Below are 20460 nucleotides of genomic sequence, written 5' to 3' on the forward strand. Positions count from 1 at the left end.
AATTAATGAGAGGCTGGAGGTGTGGCTTAATGGTATTCTGCCCAATTAAAAAGACCAATTAATGTCTGGTACAGTCTATTCTACTAAAGAAGGTTCTGATCATGTGACTCAAGCCATGATCAAAAAAAGCTTAAGAGGATTTTTAAAGAAGAATTGTAACAATGCAGGAAGACAAAAGAGCCACAAACGCATATTTAAAGGCCTTGACGTTAAACTGAAAATGAAAGAAATTTGCTGTAAAGTTCACAGCAAGAACATAGGATTTCCATAGAAGACCTGTAGAGAAGAGGAACTTAACAACTGTGCCTAAAGATTTGAAATGGCCACAATGGCTACAGGGCACTATTCTGTAGATAGTATAGTGAGGTCAGTATAATAGAATATGAAATGCTATTTTTTCTGGAAAAAATAAAGCACATCGCCACCAACCTCCCAGTGGGGGGGGGGGCACTGTGAAGCATGGTGGAGGTAGTATCTGGGTTTGGGGCTTCTTTCCTGTCTCTGAGGTTGGACAGCCTTGTGTCGCAAGGAGATTTAATTTAAAATTGCTTGATGAACTTTTACTGGACAATATCATAGTATAGATCACTAAACAATTTCTAAGCCCAAGAATATGTAATATAATGCCTCACTGTCAGTCCTTAGATGTGGTGGCTGCATTTGTTTTCTTATTTTCAGGCTAAGTACAATTTTTGAAAGTACAGAAAATACTTCTTTACTGTGCCATAATGTTAGTGCCCTTGTAACTTCCTGATGACTGAACATATACAGCATATCAAACAATGTATTTGGTTTTCCCAGAAATCTTCTGTGAGCTACAGAAGAACCCTATGTAATGGAGATGAGGAGAGGAGGAGGGGTTGGCAGTCCAAATCAGGAGAGCAGCCCGGGGGGTAAAACACAGCTCTATAGTGCAGTGAAGGAGTTTTATCACTCTAAGACAGGAACTGTGTAATCAGTAGGGGTGAGCTTTGAGTTGAACATTGGCTGTTTGCTTGTTTGTTGAACAAATGGGCTTCTTTGCAGGAACATCAAGTTCCTGCATTATCATGGACTCTGACCTCTGATTCCAGTAAATCATTTGCTGGCCAGGGGATCGAACCCACAGCCATCTCAATTGCAAGCCTTGTATTCTACCACCTGTGGGAAAACACTCTCCCTAACTTTTATCTCATCCACTGTGTGTAGGGTAAAATAGGAGTTAGTTATTTAGTTAGTTAGTTAGTTAGTTAGTTAGTTAGTTAGTTAGTTAGTTAGTTAGTTAGGCAGGGAAAATGTTACTAGCCTAGGCGTGCTTGATGGTGGCGTAGCTGGTAGAACACCAGCCTTGCAATTATGAGGTTTTGGGTTTGAATCCCTCGGCAGTAGATGATTTATAAGTGGAATTCTATAGTTTATAATTTATATATTTATATATATATACATAGGCACTTCAGTTTATATCAGTTTATGTCAGCATTGCAGAAAAAAAACGGTGTGGGGTCCCCCCCCCCAAGTCCATACCAGGCCCCTCAGATCTGGTATGGATTTTAAGAGGAACCTATCACCAAAATTTAAAAAAATGGCGTGGGGTTTCCCCTAAAATCCATACCAGACCCTTATCCGAACACACAGCCTGGCTGGGGGTGGGGGCAAGTGAGTGCCCCCCCCCCAAACCATACCAGGCCACATGCCCTCAACATGGGAAGGTGGGTGCTTTGGGGCACCTTGCCAACACGTTGATGGGGAAATGGGTCTCTTCCCAACAACCATGGGCTGTGGTTGTGGGGGTCTGTGGGGGGAGGCCCCAGATCTGCCCCCCACTATGTGAATGGATATCAGGTACATTGTACCCCTAACCATTCACCGAAAAAGTGTACAAAAAAATAAAGACAAAAGCGAGGTTTTGGAAAAGTCCTTTATTAAAAAAAAATAGTGCCCCCCGATGATCAGAAAAAAAAAAAAAGCTCCCGCTTCCCGCGCTATGAACTGTTTGAGTTTGACAGCTCTTTTATAGGGATCTAACATCACGAGGGCCCCAAAATGCACTACTCAGGTGCAGTCAGACTTATAACAGATGCTAATATCATCAGCTCAACCACCTATCTTCCACACATCATTGAATATGCTGATATACTCACCTGTTATCTACTGGGGGGTTCTGTGTTTACACTTCTGATAATGTGTATTGTACTTCAAATGTCAGAGACGGACAGTCTGTCAATGGTAGTCCCTTACTATTGTCTGTGTATTAAGATGTGATCTGTATTTTGTTAAGCCTGTCTGTCCCATTGATAATTGTTAATGATCTCACATATTCTTTCTGTCCAGGTGGCTAGATAATTAATTCAGGTTAATTCTATTTCTGTATACAATTTCATTTGCATATGATATTCTAATCAGGCAACCCCTGACTTGATGGGGTAATCTGCTCAGGAGGGAGATGTCCATGCTGAATATAAACTGTGTGAGTTGTTCAATAAAGGAGAAGGTTCCAAAACTTGTACAAGCTAAGTTGTCGGCTAGCTTTGTATGGGGGTGGCTAGGATATTTGATATCTCTGTTTAAGACTGAAGGAAGCTGTATACTGACAGAAGCCCACAAACACAGTGTGGGTCACGATTTCATTATAATGCACATATCCCTTTAAGAAAAAAGTGTACTGTATGTGGTCCCCTCAAAATCCCTATCAGACCTATTTCCAGGTATGCAGCCTGGCTTGCCAGGGAATGGGGAGCAGCCCCCTGCTGAAGCAGCTGTACATGCAGCGGAGAACCATTATGAGTACCTGGGTAAGTATGGCACAAGGACAGGCTTGGGGAAGCTGGGCTTTTTTCCACCATGCCAGTGGCTGCTGATACACGATGCATGCACTGTATTGTCATCATTTCAGGGGGGCAACAAGAATGGTAAGTTGTGACAATGCATGCATCAGTGATTGGAGAATTCACTGCATGGCATCATGTGAAGGGAACTTAAGGCAGAGCATTAGGAGGAAGAGGAGGACTTCTCTGCATCTCAAGGCCCTCTGTATCCAGATACTGTCCCTGTATCCATCAAGCAGGAGCAGCATCTGGGGGTGGTTGCCTGAGAGTTTTTCAAGTTCGCAATTGAGCTGGTGGGCTGCTCTATGAGTGTGCATTTGGTTCAGTGGAGGGGAAGTCTTTGAGACCGACAAAAGAGTATGTCTGTTCACGGACACTGTTGACCAACTGACATTTATAAAAATGTCAGTAAACTTAAGAAATATATTTCAGCACACTTACCAGCTAGTCTGTAAAAAAAAAAGGCAAGGAATGGGGTCCATGGGGGGGGGGGGGGTTAGGTGGGCATCAGACAAAAGCATAGCAACTTCTTTGTGGTAAGATGATATGTTTGTAGACATTATATATTGGTTGGGGGGGGGGTATAGATGGGCAGTGGAGTTCTCATAAAGAATTTTACCAATCTAGTTTTTAAAATAATTTGCAATCTCTTGGGCAGTGAGTGAGTTAGTGGACAGAGGATGTGGCAGAGGATGATGAGAGTGATGGATCTGATCTGTTTGGCAGCATGAGGCAGGGACTGTATTTTGGAGGGCGGATTTATATTAGGTGAAGTCAGCTTAATCCTATATTCACTCAAGAGCATGACTATTGCATCCCTTTAATCTAGCTGCCCTGCACCACAGCAAGTTGATGTCTCTGCCCCAACCCCTCCAACATCACCTTCCACTGCGGGATACCATCATCACATGGAGGGAAGTCAGGAAATGACTGAATCTCTCCCCGCTCGTCTCCAACCACACTTACCTATCAATGGTAACCCTATGTTCCCGCAAGCTGCACAACATGAAGCCTTCAGACTGTGTTTTTTTTAAAGGGCTAACCAAGGTTGAATCCCTGTTTTTGTTGATATGTCCTCAGGGGTCCTTGAACAATTTTATACATTGACTGAGAAATATCACCTGCCAACACATAACGCTGTCTACACTTAGCAGTTAGCGGACTATGTATCAAGAATATGTGCTAGTATGTCCCAGAGATTCTGGACTTCCTTTCTGGATACTTTAGTTAATGGTCAGCATTACTCAATATCGGATATCTATTGTTCACTAGAGGTACGATTGTCAACATCCCTCCACCACATGATGGTAACCTCCTGGAGTAAAGATATCCCTACTGCAGACTTTGTGGATCACATTCTTGAGGGATATAATGAAGTTGGGATGTTCATCAAGACAGAGTCCTGAGAGATGATGCAGTTCAAAATTATGTACAGGGCTTTTTTGTTTTTTCTCAGGATCAGTGATTGTAATTATGCTTAAGGTGCAACAATAAAAATGAAAACTTTCTTTAAATATACTGCCTGGGGGTCCCCTTAATGTGCCTGTAAAGTGGTGCGTCTTTAGCATGCATGAAACATGTTACAGAAAAAAATGACATTTCAAAAGAAAAAAAAAACAAAAAAACAAGTCAAATCCCATTTAAAATGACTCATGGTTTCAATTGTCGGCATAAAAAAATAAAAAACCTTCAGTAATGATGTGGATTTGGAAGGGAACCCTATGCCAAAATGTAAAAAAAAAAGAATAGTTTGGGCCCTCCGAATCCCTACCAGACACTTAACTAGATACACAGTCTATCAGGTCAGGAAAAGGGGGGGGGGGCGGAAGCAAGCGTTCCCCCTCCTGAACCATACAAGAACCCATGACCTCAACATGGGCCTCATCCCCACAACCGTGGCCAGTGGTTGTGGGGGTCTTTGGGTGGGGGCTTATCAGAGTCTGGAAGCCCCCTTTAACAAAGGGACCCCCAGATCCCAGCCCCCCATGTGAATGAGTATCGGGTACATAGTACTCCGATTCATTCAGCAAAAAAGTGTCAAAAGTAACAAACACAAGAGACAAGTTTTTGACAATTCCTTTATCAAAAAAATAAAATAAAAACACAATGTCCCTCAATGTAAATACGCGTCCCAGTGACCTGAAATATAAAAAAATAAAAAAAATAAAAATGCCCCCCCTGTCCCAAAGCACCCATCCCCCATGTTGAGAACACGTGGCCTGGTATGTTACTCTTTCTCACCCCCCCCCCCTTTACTGACCTGCCAGGCAGCATGCCCATATATGGCTCTGGCAGGGATTTTGGGGGGACCCACACAGTTTTTTAACAACCAGTTACACTGCACCCTGATTGGGCAAAGCTTTGAATAGTTCATTACTTTCCATATTATCTTAGGTCCCAAGGGGTCGATGCTCTGAGGAATGTCTTCCAGGGTTCAGAAAATCCATAAGAGAAGGATATCACCCATGTTGTTATAATTGTGCTCCATGTTCAGAAGGAGAAATATCAAACCAATCCGGTAAGTTTTATATTTATTCAAATAGAAACTCTGATATTGAATTAAAAAATGAAAACTTTCAAAGTCCCTTAAAGTGATTCTGTAACCACTTTACACTTTGCAGGCTGAGCATCTCCCTACATTGTATGGAATTATTGATTACTGATGGCGCCTTTCTGCCTTTTTTGGTAAAGATCACTGCACTTTTCTTCTATCTCTGACCCTTCTGGGAGTGTTGGAGGCTTTCTCAAGCAAGCAACAGGAATCAGATTCCTCCAACTGTCTGCCTGAGAAAGCCTCCAACAGTTTTACACTTACCTAAAAGTGGTTTGGAAAATGATTTCCCTGAAGAGACCAAAAATGGTAAAATAAGGGAATGTCATTGTTACATACATGTTAGGGTTACAGATAGGCTGTGTCATGGCCGCCACTGAGGCTGAAGGTGCTTTTATATTCAGTAGGTCATCATCACTTTTTGTTCATGACTAAAGCTTTCTTAAGATATTCACCATATATATTGTTCCAAACAATGTGTTTGTTTTGTATGGTATTTAATTCATATTTAATATTACATCATAACTCCAAAAAATGTTAAGGTAAATTAACCACTTGACCTCCAGAAGGTTTACCCCCTTCATGACCAGGCCATTCTTTTGCAATACAGCACTGTTACTTTGATTGACAATTGCACAGCCGTGTGACACTGTACCCAAATAAAATGTAGGTCATTTTTTTCTACAAATAGAGCTTTCTTTTGTGGTTTTTGATCACCACTGCATTTTTTATTTTTTGCGCTAAAAAAAAGACAGACAATTTTGAAAAAAAAAAAAAAAAAATCTGTTCTCAAACATACCTCTCTAAAAACATACCCAATAAAAAAAATAAAAAACATGAAAAATCAAATTTCTTCATAAATTTAGGCCAACATATATTCTGCTACGTTTTTGGTAAAAAAAATCCCAATGAGCATTTATTGATTGGTTTATGCGTAGGTTATAGCATCTACAAGCTTTAGGATATATTTTTGGAATTTTTTTATGCTAGTAATGGCGGCGGTCAGAAATATGTAGCGGGACTGCGATATTATGGTGGACTATGGGACACTAACTGACACCTTTGACACTTTGTGGGAACCAGTGACACCACAACCGTGATCAGTGCTAAAAATATCCACTGTCACTGTACTAATGACACTAGCTAGAAAGGGGTTAAACATCTAGGGCGATCAACGGGTTAACTGTGTGCCTAGCCAGTGTTTATGTGTACACAGTGTGCAGCTTTCTCTAGGGGAAGAGACGGATTCTAGTCCATACTTTGCAGGAACACAGAATCCATCTCTTCCCCCCTGTGAGAACTGAGGTATGCCTTGTTTATATAGGCATAACTCAGTTCTCTGTGTTTTACTAATAATTGACGGGTTCCAGAGAACATGGAGTCCCCAGGACCCGCAGATCAGCTTCTACTAGCACCCCCTGCAGGCATAAATGCAGAATCACATATATATATATATATATATATATATATATATATATATATATATATATATATGTGATTTTGGCACACGGCTGCCACCCTGTAGCAGTAAACGTGCTATAGGGCAGTCAGTTGTACGGCGGCAGTCTGGCATGTACAGGCAAAACCCCTTACTTGTACGGCGCTCGTTCCCACCTGAAGGTCTGATTGGGTTCAGAACTGATCAGTCATCAGGTCCAGGTCAATGATTTTTGGCCTGGACCTGTTGATCGGTAGAGATGTCCCGAACTGTTCGCCGGCGAACAGCTCCCGGCGAACTTCGCATGTTCGCGTTCGCCTCTGCGAGCGAACATATGCGATGTTCGGTCCGCCCCCTATACTTCATCATTGAGGCAAACTTTGACCCTGTACCTCACATTCAGCAGGCACATTCCAGCCAATCAGCATACCCTCCCTCCCAGACCCTCCCACCTCCTATAAAAAAGCAAGGGCAGCATCCATCTTAGATTCATTCTGAAGCTGCAGTGTTAGTTAGAGCAGGGAAAGGGCTGCTGCTGAATTAATAGGGAAATCATTAGCTAGGCCAGTGTTCTGTGTCCACTCCTGCTGTAAGGACAGCATCCTGACAGCACCCCAAAAAGCCCTTTTTAGGGCTGGTATATCAGTCTGCTTTTATTTTTTCTATATATTTATCAGGCATTTTTGGAGGCAGACATGACTTTTTTTGGATTAGTGTCGGGGGGGTTTAAAAAGTATACCTGTGAAGTTTCAGCTCTGTAGCATGTCCAGAACCAGAAAAAAAGATAATTTTTACCACATACTCACATACACACACATACACACACACATATACACCTCCATTACTAGTATAGTATCTGAACGGATCAATATCTTTGATCTGATCAGAACTATACTAGCATCCCCAATAGTTTAGGGTCCCCAAAATGCAGCGTTAGCAGGATCAGTCATGACACCTGCCAGCACCTGTGTTTAGCCCTTCCGCTCAGCCCACCCCACCCTACCCCAGCCAGGCAAGTGCAGTAATCAATATATTACTTTAACTTCCAAAAAACACAACACACAAAACCGCTGCGTTAGCAAAGTCAGGCCTGATCTCTGCTGGCACTAGCAGTTTTTTTGTAGCGACCAAATAGTCCTCGTCAACCAGTACTTTTTTACCTGTGAGTCACACTAGTGTACCTGTAAATTTAGTTGCTAAAATGACCAAACATTCGTATACTAGTGAAGAGGCCTACAGGATACTGACCATGTCAGATGAGAGTGCAGGGGAAGCCTCACTGGCAGAATCAGGGTCAGTATACGAGCCTGTAGACAGCAGTGGCTCCCTGACAGATAGCTCCGACAATGGATGGGTCCCTGCTAGGATCAGGCGTACTAAACCCCATTCTGGAGTCGCTGAGGTGTGGGAATTGCAGGGATGCAGGTGCAGGAATTGCAGGGTGATCGTATGGAACAGACTGTCGGTACTAGTGCCGCTCACACTTCTGGTGAACTGGCAAGCACCAGCGGCCTAGTACACCCTGGACCTAGACATACCAGCACAAGCTGGTGCAGTGGCTAGCACAAGTATTGGCCTGGCCCGCAGCCACCGCAAATTCAAGGACAGGCCCGTAGAGCCCATAGTGCCCTCCCTGATGCGCTGGCCTATCCTAATTGGCAGCCCACTGATACTACAGCGCCCGTACTTCCCCCGTTCACTGCCCAACCCGGAATCCACGTGGAAACAGCCAATTTTAATCCCCTTAATTTTTTTGAGCTGTTTTTCATGGAAGATCTTATCATTGTGGACCAAAGCAATTTATATGCTGGTCAATTCATCGCCGCCAACCCAAATTCGTCCCTTGCCAGACAATTCGGCTGGAAACCTATAACGGTTTCCGAGTTTAAAACCTTTCTGGGGCTTTCCCTTAACATGGGCATAACCAAAAGGAGTGAGTTGCGGTTATATTGGTCCACTAACCCAATTCACCATATGCATGTGTTCTCTGCTTCCATGTCCAGGGCGAGATATGAGCTAATTCTGCGGTTCATGCACTTCAATGACAATGAACTCTGTCGTCCTCGGGGAGACCCTGGATATGACCGGCTCCACAAAATTCGGCCCCTTGTAAACCACTTCAATCAGCAGTTTGCAGCCTTGTTTACCCCCAAACAAGTTGTCTGCGTTGACGAGTCCCTGAATAATTTTACTGTCCACCTTGCTATGAAACAGTATCTCCCCAGCAAGTGTGCCAGATACGGGGTCAAGCTGTATAAGCTGTGTGACAGGGCCACAGGCTATACAGTTAGTTTCCGTATTTATGAGGGAAAAGATAGCACTGTGGAGCCCCACAACTGCCCAGACTACATAGTGAGCAGCGGCAAGATAGTTTGGGACTTGGTGTCACCCTTATTCGGCAATGAGTACCATTTGTACATGGACAATTTTTATTTAAGGGTGCCACTATTTAGTCACCTGCTCGAACTACAAATTGGCGCATGTGGCACCTTGCAACCTAATCACCGGGGCTTCCCCCAATGGCTTGTAGATTCTCATCTTCGTTGGGGGGAGAGAGCTGCTTGAAAACTGACAAATTGCTTGCAGTGAAGTGGATGGATACACGGAATGTTTTCGTTCTGTCTTCCCTTCATGCAGACACAACGGTCCAAATTCATACGGCAACTGGTGTTTTGGAGAAACCCCTCTGTGTTCACAACTATAACCTTAATATGGGAGGGGTGGACCTAAACGACCAGCTTTTGGCGCCGTACTTAGTTGCCCGAAAAAGCCAGACGCTGGTACAAAAAAGTATGTTTATTTATTCCAATTGGCTATTCTGAACGCCTTTGAGCTATACAAAGCGTCAGGACAAATGGGATCCTTCCTAGAATTCCAGGAAGAGATCATCGGAGCCTACCTGTATCCAGGAGGTGCTCCTGCCCAACTTTCCCTACTAGATGCAGTGGGCCGGCTGCATGAGAGGCGCTTTCCACAAGTCCTCCCGCGTACCCCTGCCAAAAGAAACCCCCAAAGAAGATGATGTGTCTGTAGCAGGCTCGGATTTAGGCGTGACACACATTATTATTGTCCCGACTGTCCTGACCAACCTGGTCTCTGCATCGGGGACTGTTTCCGTCGCTACCACACACTAGTGGAATATTAGTGTAGGGTACAGCACGACACAGTGTAGGGCACACAAACACAGGGTCTCGAAAGATGTTCGATGGCTATCGTAATTTTGAGAGATCCTAACCTTCAATGTTGTAGTTGAGTTGAAGAAAAAAAAGTGTAAAAAAAAATGACAAAAAAAATTACAAAAAAAATATAAAATAAAAAAGCCAAAAATAGTTGTCGTTTGAGTTATTTTTCTGTTCTTACTCTGCTCTTCTACTTCTACTCTTCCTACTTTATATTTACTGTACTTTGTTACCGTTTTTCATTGGTAATCATTTTTTACTTTTCAGGTACCAATGTAATCTTTTCTTTCTATTCTATTGTTAACCAGTTTGCCTTGCAGGTACACTCATCAGCTGCCACACTGGTTTTATATATTCTCACACAAACAGCGTTTGCACTCAGCATACTGTATATGGATACCTCTGATGGCAGAGCTGTAGGAGGTGATTTCCCCACCGCAGTTAAAAAAAAAAATAGCTATACATGAAATTTTTCATGTATACCCATCGTTAGAAAGTGGGTTTGGATGTTTTGGACAGCTAATGGTGGGTGTACTACACATTTTCTGGTGGAGATTTCTGTCAGGTCCTATTTTTTTCATGCAGCCCATAAAAAAAAGAAAAACTACAATATATGCCAAACAAGGATCAGCAATGTACTGGTACGTTGCTGGACTTTGAGTGGTTGTACCAGGATGATGCCTGCTGATTTAGGCATCATCTTGGTATCGTTTTTTACAGCCAACGGTTGGCTTACATTTAAAAGCACTCCTAGCAGATAATTAGCCGCTAGACTGCTTTTACAAGCAGTGGGAGGGGACTAACCCCCCCCCTCCCGCTGCCTTCCGCGGTTTTTCTCGGGGTCTACTGTGCCACCGGTTAACCCGAGAGTGCAGCAGGTGGTTGAATTATCTAACCATAGAGCTGATTGGAGACCAGAAGGGCTCCAATCATCTCTATGGTCTAAGATATCGGAAGCTACGAGCATTTCATGACTTCTGTTTCGCCAGAAATAAACAGCGCCATTGGGAAATTGGGAAAGCATCGTATCACACCAATCTTAGTGTGGTCAGATGCTTTAAGGTCAGACACCAATCAAGCCCCCCTGTCCCCCCCTGCTTGTGCGCAAAGGCTCACGCAAGCGTTGGCCTAGTTACATAGTAGTTGAGGTTGAATAAAGACAATAGTCCAGTTCAACCTGTGTAGGCGCGCATGGTCGTAATCATCTCTCATACCCCTTAATGTTCTGATCCTTGAGATGTACGTCCAAGAGTCTTTTGAAAGTAGCCATACTTCACGCAGAAACTACCTCTTGTGGTACTGAATTCCACAATCTTGTAGCCCTAACAGTAAAAAAAACCCTGTGTTGCCTGAGGTCAAAACGCTTCTCCTCTAATCGCATTGTATGCCTTCGAGTTCTCATGCAATCCTTGCGACTTAATAGCTTATTTTCTATGTTGAGATCACCATTGAGGTATTTATACATTGCTATCATGTCCCCTCTCAGGTGTCTCTTCTCCATGGAGAATAAATTAAGCGATTGTAGATGCTCTTCATAATTAATGTCCTCAAACCCCTAATTAGTTTAGTTGCCCTTCTCTGGACTCTCTCCAGCTCCAACACATCCCTTCTGAGGACTGGCGACCAGAACTTGACAGAATACTCCAGATGCGGTCGGACCAGAGTTTTATAAAGTGGTAGGATTATAGTTTTATCTCTGGAATACATCCCTTTCTTTATGCATGCTAATATTATGCCGTCTTTGGCAGCTGCCACTTGACATTGCATGCTATTGCTTAGTCTATCCTCTACCAAGACTCCCAGATCTTTCTCCATTATTGATTCCCCCAAGGGTTCCCCCACTAAAGTGTATTGTGCTTTTATGTTTTTAGTCCCCAAGTGCAAAACCTTACACTTCTCCACATTAAACCTCATTTGCCATGTAGTTGCCCACTCTGTTATTTTGTTCAGGTCATTCTGTAGGATATCTGCCTCATGCTGTACAGTTATTGCCCTGCCTAATTTTGTGTCATCTGCAAAAACTGATATAGAACTACTGATCCCATCCTCAATGCTGTTTATGAATAAATTTAACAGGTTTGGTCCCAGGACTGAGCCTTGGGGGACCCCACTTACCACCTCAGACCAGTCTGAGTATGCGCTATTTATTACCACCCTTTGGACACGCCCTTTTAGCCAGTTCCGTATCCAAGAGCAAACCTTGTGGTTGATGCCTGCAGACCTTGTTTTATAAATTAAGCGCTTGTGGGGAACTGTATCAAATGCCTTAGCGAAATCCAGGAACACCACATCCACTGGTCTCCCCCTATCTAGCTCACAGTTCACCTCCTCGTAGAATTTTAAGAGATTGGTTTGACAAGAAAGCCCTTTAGTAAATCAATGGGACCCGAAGTTCGGGAATCAAAAAAGAACATTTTGAAGCCCTAAAACCTAATAAATGCCCCTAAAAAGTGCCTAGGGTTCTGGGTCATGCCCCAGGGACTGTGAATCAGACAAAAATTGTCATTTTTGATAGAGAGCCAATTATTGAAAAAAAAAAAAGAGATTTGGACTTTGGATTTAGCGTCTGGGGGTCTAAAAAGTGTACCTGTGAAGTTTCAGCTCTGTAGCATGTCCAGAACCAGAATTATAGCATGCCAAATCTTCAAAAATGACTTTTTTGCTTAACCGCACCTTTCTTTTGCTCCTAATCAACTGCACAGCCAATGTGTATGATGGGGACATAATGCAGTGCACTGGGAACAAGATTAGAGTTTTTTTTTTTTTAAAAAGGTGCTGTCTCTTTAAATGTGGATATAATTAACGGGTGTATTTTCACAATGGGGCTATTATTACCAAATGTTTTAGTCAAAAGATGTATGTAGATGCACTTTATTTAATGTAAAATGGTGTTTGGTGCACTTTAACTTGAATTCTCACAAGAAACAGACATATATGCACGGATACATTGAGGGTTAGGGTTCGGGGTAGGGGCCACAATGTAGTGCACAGTGAATAAGATTGGAGATGTTTTGGATGAATACTGTTGTCTCTTAACTTTGAATAGAAGAAAAGGATGCTTAAAAATTGGGCCTTTGGTGGTGCAGACGATGCCTTGACACCATAACCCTATGGAAGTGCTGGTCATGAAGGCAATAATTGCCTTTGTAAGGAAAAAAATTGCAATGATATGCATCTGTGAAACAGGTGCGCAGAAATTTTTGTTTGGGTGTTGGCGGAGCCATACCACTGTAAGCCCAAAGAGCTGGTGTTGAAGTAGGCGAAAAAATTAAGAAGATGTGTACCTGTGGATCAAGTGAGCAAACATTGTGTTTTGGGTGTTGGCGGAGCCTCCTCACCGTAAGCCCAAAGAGCTGGTTTTGAAGAAGGTGTAAAAATTATGAAGGTGTGCACCTGTGGAATAGGTGCGCAAACATGGTTTTTTTGGTGTTGGCGGAGCCTCCCCACCGTAAGCCCAAAGAGCTGGTGTTGCAGAAGGCCAAAAAAAAAATTATCTTTTCTAAAATGAGGTTCTGTGAACCTAAACAGAATGAGAGCAGGGTTGGAGGGTGACATCCCGGTCCAGGCTTAAACTGAGGCTCAGCTGCCACATCGCAATGATAGACTAGTCTACAAGGTCTGCATCAGGTGCATCAAAGCTTGATATCCATGACTGATTCATTTTAATGAATGTCAAACGGTAGACTGAGTCAGTGGAGAGTCTCATTCGATGGTCTGTGACGAATCCTCCTGCTGCGCTTAATGCCCGTTCTGATAGGACACTGGAAGCAGGGCAGGCCAACAACTCCATGGCATACTGGGCCAGTTCTGGCCAGTGGTCTAATCTTAAGACCCAGTATGCCAGTGGATCGGATTAGTCACATGAAAGGCCCTCTGTGTCACTTTGTGCCCTGACGTAATCGTCCACCATGTGATGCAAACGCTGTCGATGCGATGTGGCAGCTGAGAGGCCTGGGCGGTGAGGACTAAAAAAAGACCGAAAGGCATCCGTCAACCGCACGCCTTCTCCAATGCTCCACTCGTGACCCGCAATAGAGTCCATGGTAGGTTGTCTCTGCCCCTGCACCCTACGGGAGTCGGGAAAGTGTTCACCAGAATCCTCTTGAGACTGTCCTCAAGGGGTTTGATCCTGTGGACTCTCTGGGTGGATGGGAAAAGCTCAGGTCAAGTAGGGTGGCCAACCAATAGTGGTCAGTCTCTTTAATGGCCTTGATTCAGGGGTCCTTTCGCAGGCTCTGAAGCATGATGTTTGCCATGCGTCGCAAATTTGCAAAGGCCTGAGAAGCTGACTCCTCGGGGTCACTCAAAACGACATGATCTTGAACATGCTCCTCCTCCTCCCAGCCACGTACTACTCCAAAGTGTCCCGAGGGAGTCAAACTAGGCCTTGCAGATTGCTACATGTCTTCCTCCTCCTCCTCAAAGCCTGCAAAAGTTCCAGAATAATCGTCCTCCTCCTCTTCCACCCCTGGATCCTGCTCAGGCCTCTGGGAGCTAGGCATAATGGGGTCAGGATAAAGGGGGCCTTGAGAGGCAAGGAAGTCCTCCTCTTCCTCCTGCTGCTCTGCCTCCAGTGCCCTGTCCATAATGCCATGCAGAGTGTGCTCCAACAAAAACAGTACCGGTAGGGTGTCACTGATGCATGCGCTGTCCCGGCTGACCATCCTTGTGGCCTCCTCAAATGGCGATAGGACAGTGCATTCATCCTTAATGAAAAGCCACTGCTGTGGCAAAAAAAAGCCCAGGTGCGCTGAGCCAGTGCTGTTGCCGTACTCGCATAGATATTCATTGAGGGCCCTCTGCTGCATGTACAGGCGCTGCAGCATAGCCAAGGTGGAGTTCCAGTGGGTGGGCATGTCACAGACGAGGCGGTGTATCGGCAGGTGAAACTCGCGCTGCACTTCGGCCAAACGTGCAGTGGCACTGTACGACCGCTTGAAGTGACTGCACACCCTTCTTGCCATCCTTAGCACATCCTGCATTCCCGGGTATGAGTTCAAAAGCCGCTGTACCATGAGATTCAGGACATGCACCAGGCATGGCACATGGGTCAACTTTCCCTGCCGAAGGGCGGCCAGGAGGTTTGACCCATTATCGGAAACCACCATTTCTGGCTGCAGCTGGCGTGGTGTCAACCACCTCTGGGCCTGTGCATGCAGAGTCCCAAGAATCTCAGGGGCAGTGTGCTGCCTGTCCCCTAGACACACAAGCTGCAGTACTGCGTGACACCTTTTGGCCTGAGACATAGAATAGCCCTTTGAATGCTTACGTGGTACCTCATCTTATTCAAAGGACCATTCTGCAGAGGAGGGCATGGAGGAGGATGAGGAGGAGGAGCAGGAGGGGGGAGAAGTGATCGATCTACCCGGATCAGCGACACCACCAGCTGTTTGCAGACGTGGGGGCAATACTGGCTGCAGCACCGAGCCCTGGCCACAATCCCCTCCGCTGGCAAGCACTGTCACCCAATGAGCAGTGACAGAAATGTACCGTCCCTGCCCATGTTTGCTTGACCAAGTGTCAGCCATCAGATGTATCTTACGGCTGACTGACTTGGCCAGGGACGACACTACATTGCCTTCCACATGTTGGTATAGGGATGGCAGGGCCTTACGGGCAAAGTAATACCGACTTGGCACCTGCCACTGTGAAACTGCACATTTTGCAAAGTCGCGGAAGGGAGCAGACTCTACCAGGTTAAATGGTAAGAGTTGCAGAGCCAGTAGTTTTGCCAAACTACTGTTTAGACGCTGGGCATGTGGGTAGCGGGAAATATACTTTTTTTTCATTCCAGCATGTGTGGAATCAAAATTTGCCATCTAGATGTTACAGCTGGTGGTGTGCTGGAGGTAGATGCGACACTGCGTGCTATATCATCATCCCTGTCAGTGGAGGCTGCCAACAGGTGACGAGTGATTATAGCAGGGGGACAGACTGATGTGCAGGTGGAGCACGAGGAGGAGCGCGAGTAGGACTAGGAGGCCAACTGACCGATATTTGGTCATTTTGCGGGTTCTTCAAATGCTCCTGCCAACGGGCCAAGTGGTGGGTTGTCAAATGCCTGGTTAGGCAGCTTGTACCCAAGTGGTTGACCTTTTTGCCACATTTTATTCCCTTATGACAAATCTTGCAGAGGTTTGTATAGTGGCCCGGGAGACAACAGGTGTGGCCTTAGATGGAGTGGGCAATCTGCTCTCCCCTTTTGCTTGCTCTGCCTCCTCCTGAACCTCAGACCCAACATCAGACTCCATAAAGGACTGAGCATCAGGCAGGAGTAGATGGCCGACACTGTGGTCAAACAGCTCAGCTGACTCCTCTGCCATGTCTGAAGTTGGGTCTAAGGGAGGACTTGAGGTGGACATGGACTCATCTTTATTTGCTCTGTCAACTGCAGAAGACTGACCACTTTTCTCTGCCTGGGTCACTGTAGTTGCTGATGATGAGGGTTTGGTAATATAGTCCACCACCTCCTGTATGTACTGTGGACTTATAGCTTGGCCACTGCGGGAGAACGATCGAAATGGTGGCCTGGCTGAGGACTGACCACCACGTCCACCCTTGCCTCTAGACACCCTAGAAGCTGTGCCCCTTTCCGCAGCAGGGCCACGTATGCCTTTCCTTGGTCTACCTGAAATAGTTGTCACTGAGGCTTTATCAACTGTGCGATGTGAAAATCGCCTGCAAGACGCACACTGCTATGTGACCCAAAGTTGTCGCTAAATAAAGCAGATGTGTGTGACGCAGAGTAGCAAAGCCTTTTGCAGTGGACTTACAACAAGAACAGGCGTTAACTTGTCACTGAGGCTTTATCAACTGTGCGATGTGAAAATCACCTGCAAGACGCACACTGCTATGCAACCCAAAGTTGTCGCTAAATACAGCAGATGTGTATCGCTGAAATGTATTTTGCACAATAGCTGACTAGCAAGCACGTATACCTGCTGTAGATATATCAGCAGTGCAACGTGCTCACTAGACGGAACCCTGACACTTAAAACTATCCCTACAAAAACTAGATTATTGAATCTAACTATAGTGGTATATAGTACCCTAACTACACTGCATATCCCTTTCCTCACACTAAAAGAACAGCTCCATACAGCAGAAGATAATTTCTAACTGACAATGCCCCTTTAATTTTTTTTTCTCTAACTCAAACAGCACACTCGCTGAAATATCTAACTACACTGACAATCTTTCTGTAAGCTGACTTTTCTTCTGCTGATCTGGAGCTTTACAAGCAATCGGCTATGCAGCAAACGTTGTTTAACACAGCAGGAGAAACACAAATGCTTCCAGTCTCTTCCAAAGCCTCTTTATTACAGTGCTAGAGGTTAGGCGGGGCTATGTTATATACTGGGGGGCATATTCACTCCTGATTGTCCTCTGGTCCCCGTAGTCACTCCAATCACGTTCCTAGCAGACTTCTGCCCCCTCATTGGCTTTTACTCACGTTTCTGGGCCAATCACAGGCTTTTAAAGCCCACTTCCTGTCCCATTGCATTTTGGGCAGTTCGGGTGACCCGATTTCTGAACTTTTACCGCAAAAAGTTCGGAATTTGGCCAAATTTCGAACACCCAATGTTCGGGTCGAACCAATGGTCAACCCGAACCGTTCGATCATCCCTACTGATTACTGCTGATGATGTTGTTGTCTTTAGCAAACTCTACAATATACTCCCTTATCATCCCCTCCAGAAGTTTACATACCATCGATGTCAGACTGACCGGCCTATAATTTCCTGGGACATGCCTCTGCCCTTTTTTGAATATCGGTATCACGTTAGCTTTCCTCCAATCCCCTGGTACATTTCCTGTCATAATACTGTGAGCAAAGATCAGTGGTCTAGATAGAGTTTTACTAAGTTCTTTGAGTACTCTCGGATGTACGCCATCCGGGCCTGGTGATTTATTTGTGTTAATTTTATCCAGCCTTTCCCTGATTTCCCCCTCTGTTAGCCATAGCGGCAAGTCCTGTGAATTACTGCTAACCATACAGTCATGGTCCGTGTACCCCTCCTTTTCCTGAGTAAAGACTGATGAGAAAAAAGCGTTCAGCACGGTTGCCTTTTCAGTGTCCTCTGTAACCATCCTCCCCTCATCGTTAATTATGTTTGCAATATGCTCTACCCTCGTTTTTTTTGCTGTTGATATATTTAAAGAATTTCTTAGGGTTCTTTTTACTATCCTCCGCTATTTGTCTCTGGAAGTTGATTTTAGCCATTTTGATTTCATTTTTACTTTTCTTATTTGCCTCCTTGTATTGCTTGGAAAGCCGATACTGTGCCCTCTGATTTATATTTCTTGAAGGCCATTTTTTTCCCCTAATACGTTTTTTAACATTACGGTTCAGCCAGCCAGGTTTTGCTTTTTCTCTTCTAAATTTATTTCCCATAGGAATGCACTGCGAGATGCATTTGTTTAATATGTTCCTAAAGCATTTCCATTTTTCCTCCGTGGTCAGTGTTCCTAGGGTTTGGTCCCAGTTTACCCTTTCCATCAATGAGTACAATTTTGGAAAGTTTGCCCTTCTGAAGTTTAGGGTTCTTATGTTCCCCTCTTGCCTTGTTGTATTGTTATTTACGTTAAATGTGATCATCCTGTGATCGCTAGAGCCCAGGTTGTCCTGGACTCCTACCTTCGAGATTAGGTCTAGGTCATCAGTGATCAATAGATCCAGCACGGCATTATCTCTAGTAGGATAATCCACCAACAATTTTTAAAGCATGTCATGTTTGGTATCTATGTACTCGGCATAAGATCATCTTTTACATTTTACCAAACAATTAGGAATTATATAGTGTATTTGTGCATTCAATTTAAAAAAAATGATTTTTTCGCAGAAATTGCGTTTGGAAATTCTGTGCGCAAGTACCGTATGACAAAAAAATTTGCAACATCCACCATTTTGTTCTGTAGGGCCTCTGCTTTAAAAAAAGATATAATGTTTGGGGGTTCAAAGTAATTTTCTAGTAAAAAAAAAAAAATGTTTTTCATGTAAACAAAAAGTCACAGAAAAGGCTTGGTTTTCAAGTGGTTAGAAGAGTGAGTGATGTGTGGCTAAGATTGAGCATAAAATGCCGGGACAGTTCAAAGACCCCCCAAATTACCCCTTTTTGGAAAGTAGACACCCAAAGCTATTTGCTGAGAGGCATATTGATTCCATGGAGTATTTTATATTTTGCCCTAAGTTTCGGGAAGGTGACAATTCGTTTTTTTTTTGTTTTGTTTTTTACACAAAGTTGTCACTAAATGATATATTGCTCATGCATGCCATGGGCATATGTGAAATGACACCCCAAATACATTCTGCTGCTTCTCCTGAGTACAGGGATAACACATGTTCAGATGCCCTGAAATTTCAAGATAGCACAAACCCCCCCCCCCCCCAAATGACCCCATTTTGCAAAGTAGACACTCCAAGATATTTGATGTGGGGCATGGTGAGTCAATGGAATATTTTATATTTTGCCACAAGTTCCGTGAAAATTATTATTATTATTTTTTTTTGTTGTTTTTTTTTTTTTTTACAAAAAGTTGTCACTAATGACCTAAAAAAGAAAATAAAGGGAAATGCAATTTTTTTCCCCTTTTTTCAATTTTCAAAACTTTGTGACAAAAAGTAAGATCTGCAAAACACTCAACATGCCTCTCTGCAAATAGCTTAGGGTGTCTACTTTACGAAAAGGGGTCATTTTGGGGAGGGGGGGGGGGGTGGTTTGTGCTGTTTTGGCATTTCATTGCCTCTGAAACTATGATAGGTAGTGAGGAGTGAAATCAACAGTTTACGCACTTGGAAAGGCTGAAGGTGGTAGTTGATTTTTGGGGACTGCAAAAAAGTCTCACACATGGGGTATCTCTGTACTCAGGAGAAGCAGCAACATGTATTTTGGGGTGTCGTTTCACATATACCCATGGCATGTGTGAGCAATATATCATTTAGTGACAACTTTGTGTAAAAATAAAAAAATAAAAATAATAATAATTTTCCCAGAACTTGTGGCAAAATATAAAATATTCCATGGACTCCCCATGCCTCTCAGCAAATAGCTTGGAGTGTCTACTTTGCAAAATGGGGTAATTTGGGGGTGGGGGTGGTGCTATCTTGAAATTTCAAGGCCTCTTTAACTGTGACAGGTAGTGCAGAGGTGAAATGCACAATTTAGGCCATTAGAAAATTTTAAGGTGGTGATTGGTTTACGGGGTCCCGTACAAGTCTCATACATGTGGTATCCCTGTACTGAGAAGCAGCAGAATGTATTTTGGGGTGTCATTCCACATATACCCATGTCATGTGTGAGAAATGTATCTTTTAAATACAACTTTGTGTTAAAAAAAATAAAAAAATAAAAAAAATATATGTAATTTTCCCAAAACTTGTGGCAAAATATAAAATATTCCATGGACTCACCATGCCTCTCAGCAAACAGCTTGGGTTATCTACTTTCCAAAATGGGGTCAATTTTTTTTTTGGGGGGGGGTTATGGT

At 43.9% G+C, this 20460-nt stretch overlaps 2 protein-coding genes across 2 annotated transcripts in view; one reads left to right on the top strand and one right to left on the bottom strand.

Annotated features, from left to right (window-relative positions):
• The window catches only part of LOC309551481 (vomeronasal type-2 receptor 26-like), a gene marked incomplete at both ends in the record, with an annotated part of 1345010 nt that overhangs the window by 332379 nt on the left and 992171 nt on the right, over positions 1–20460 (bottom strand). The window lies entirely within an intron of this gene.
• Positions 1–20460, top strand: part of LOC309568960 (vomeronasal type-2 receptor 26-like) — a gene marked incomplete at both ends in the record, with an annotated part of 48202 nt that overhangs the window by 25436 nt on the left and 2306 nt on the right. The window contains one exon of the mRNA XM_082274725.1: positions 5199–5322. Coding sequence (XP_082130851.1) covers positions 5199–5322 — 124 coding nt within the window. The remainder of the gene's footprint in view (positions 1–5198; positions 5323–20460) is intronic.

The sequence above is a fragment of the Pelophylax lessonae genome, assembly GCF_965119305.1.
Source record: "Pelophylax lessonae genome assembly, chromosome: 1".
Lineage (NCBI taxonomy): Eukaryota > Metazoa > Chordata > Amphibia > Anura > Ranidae > Pelophylax > Pelophylax lessonae.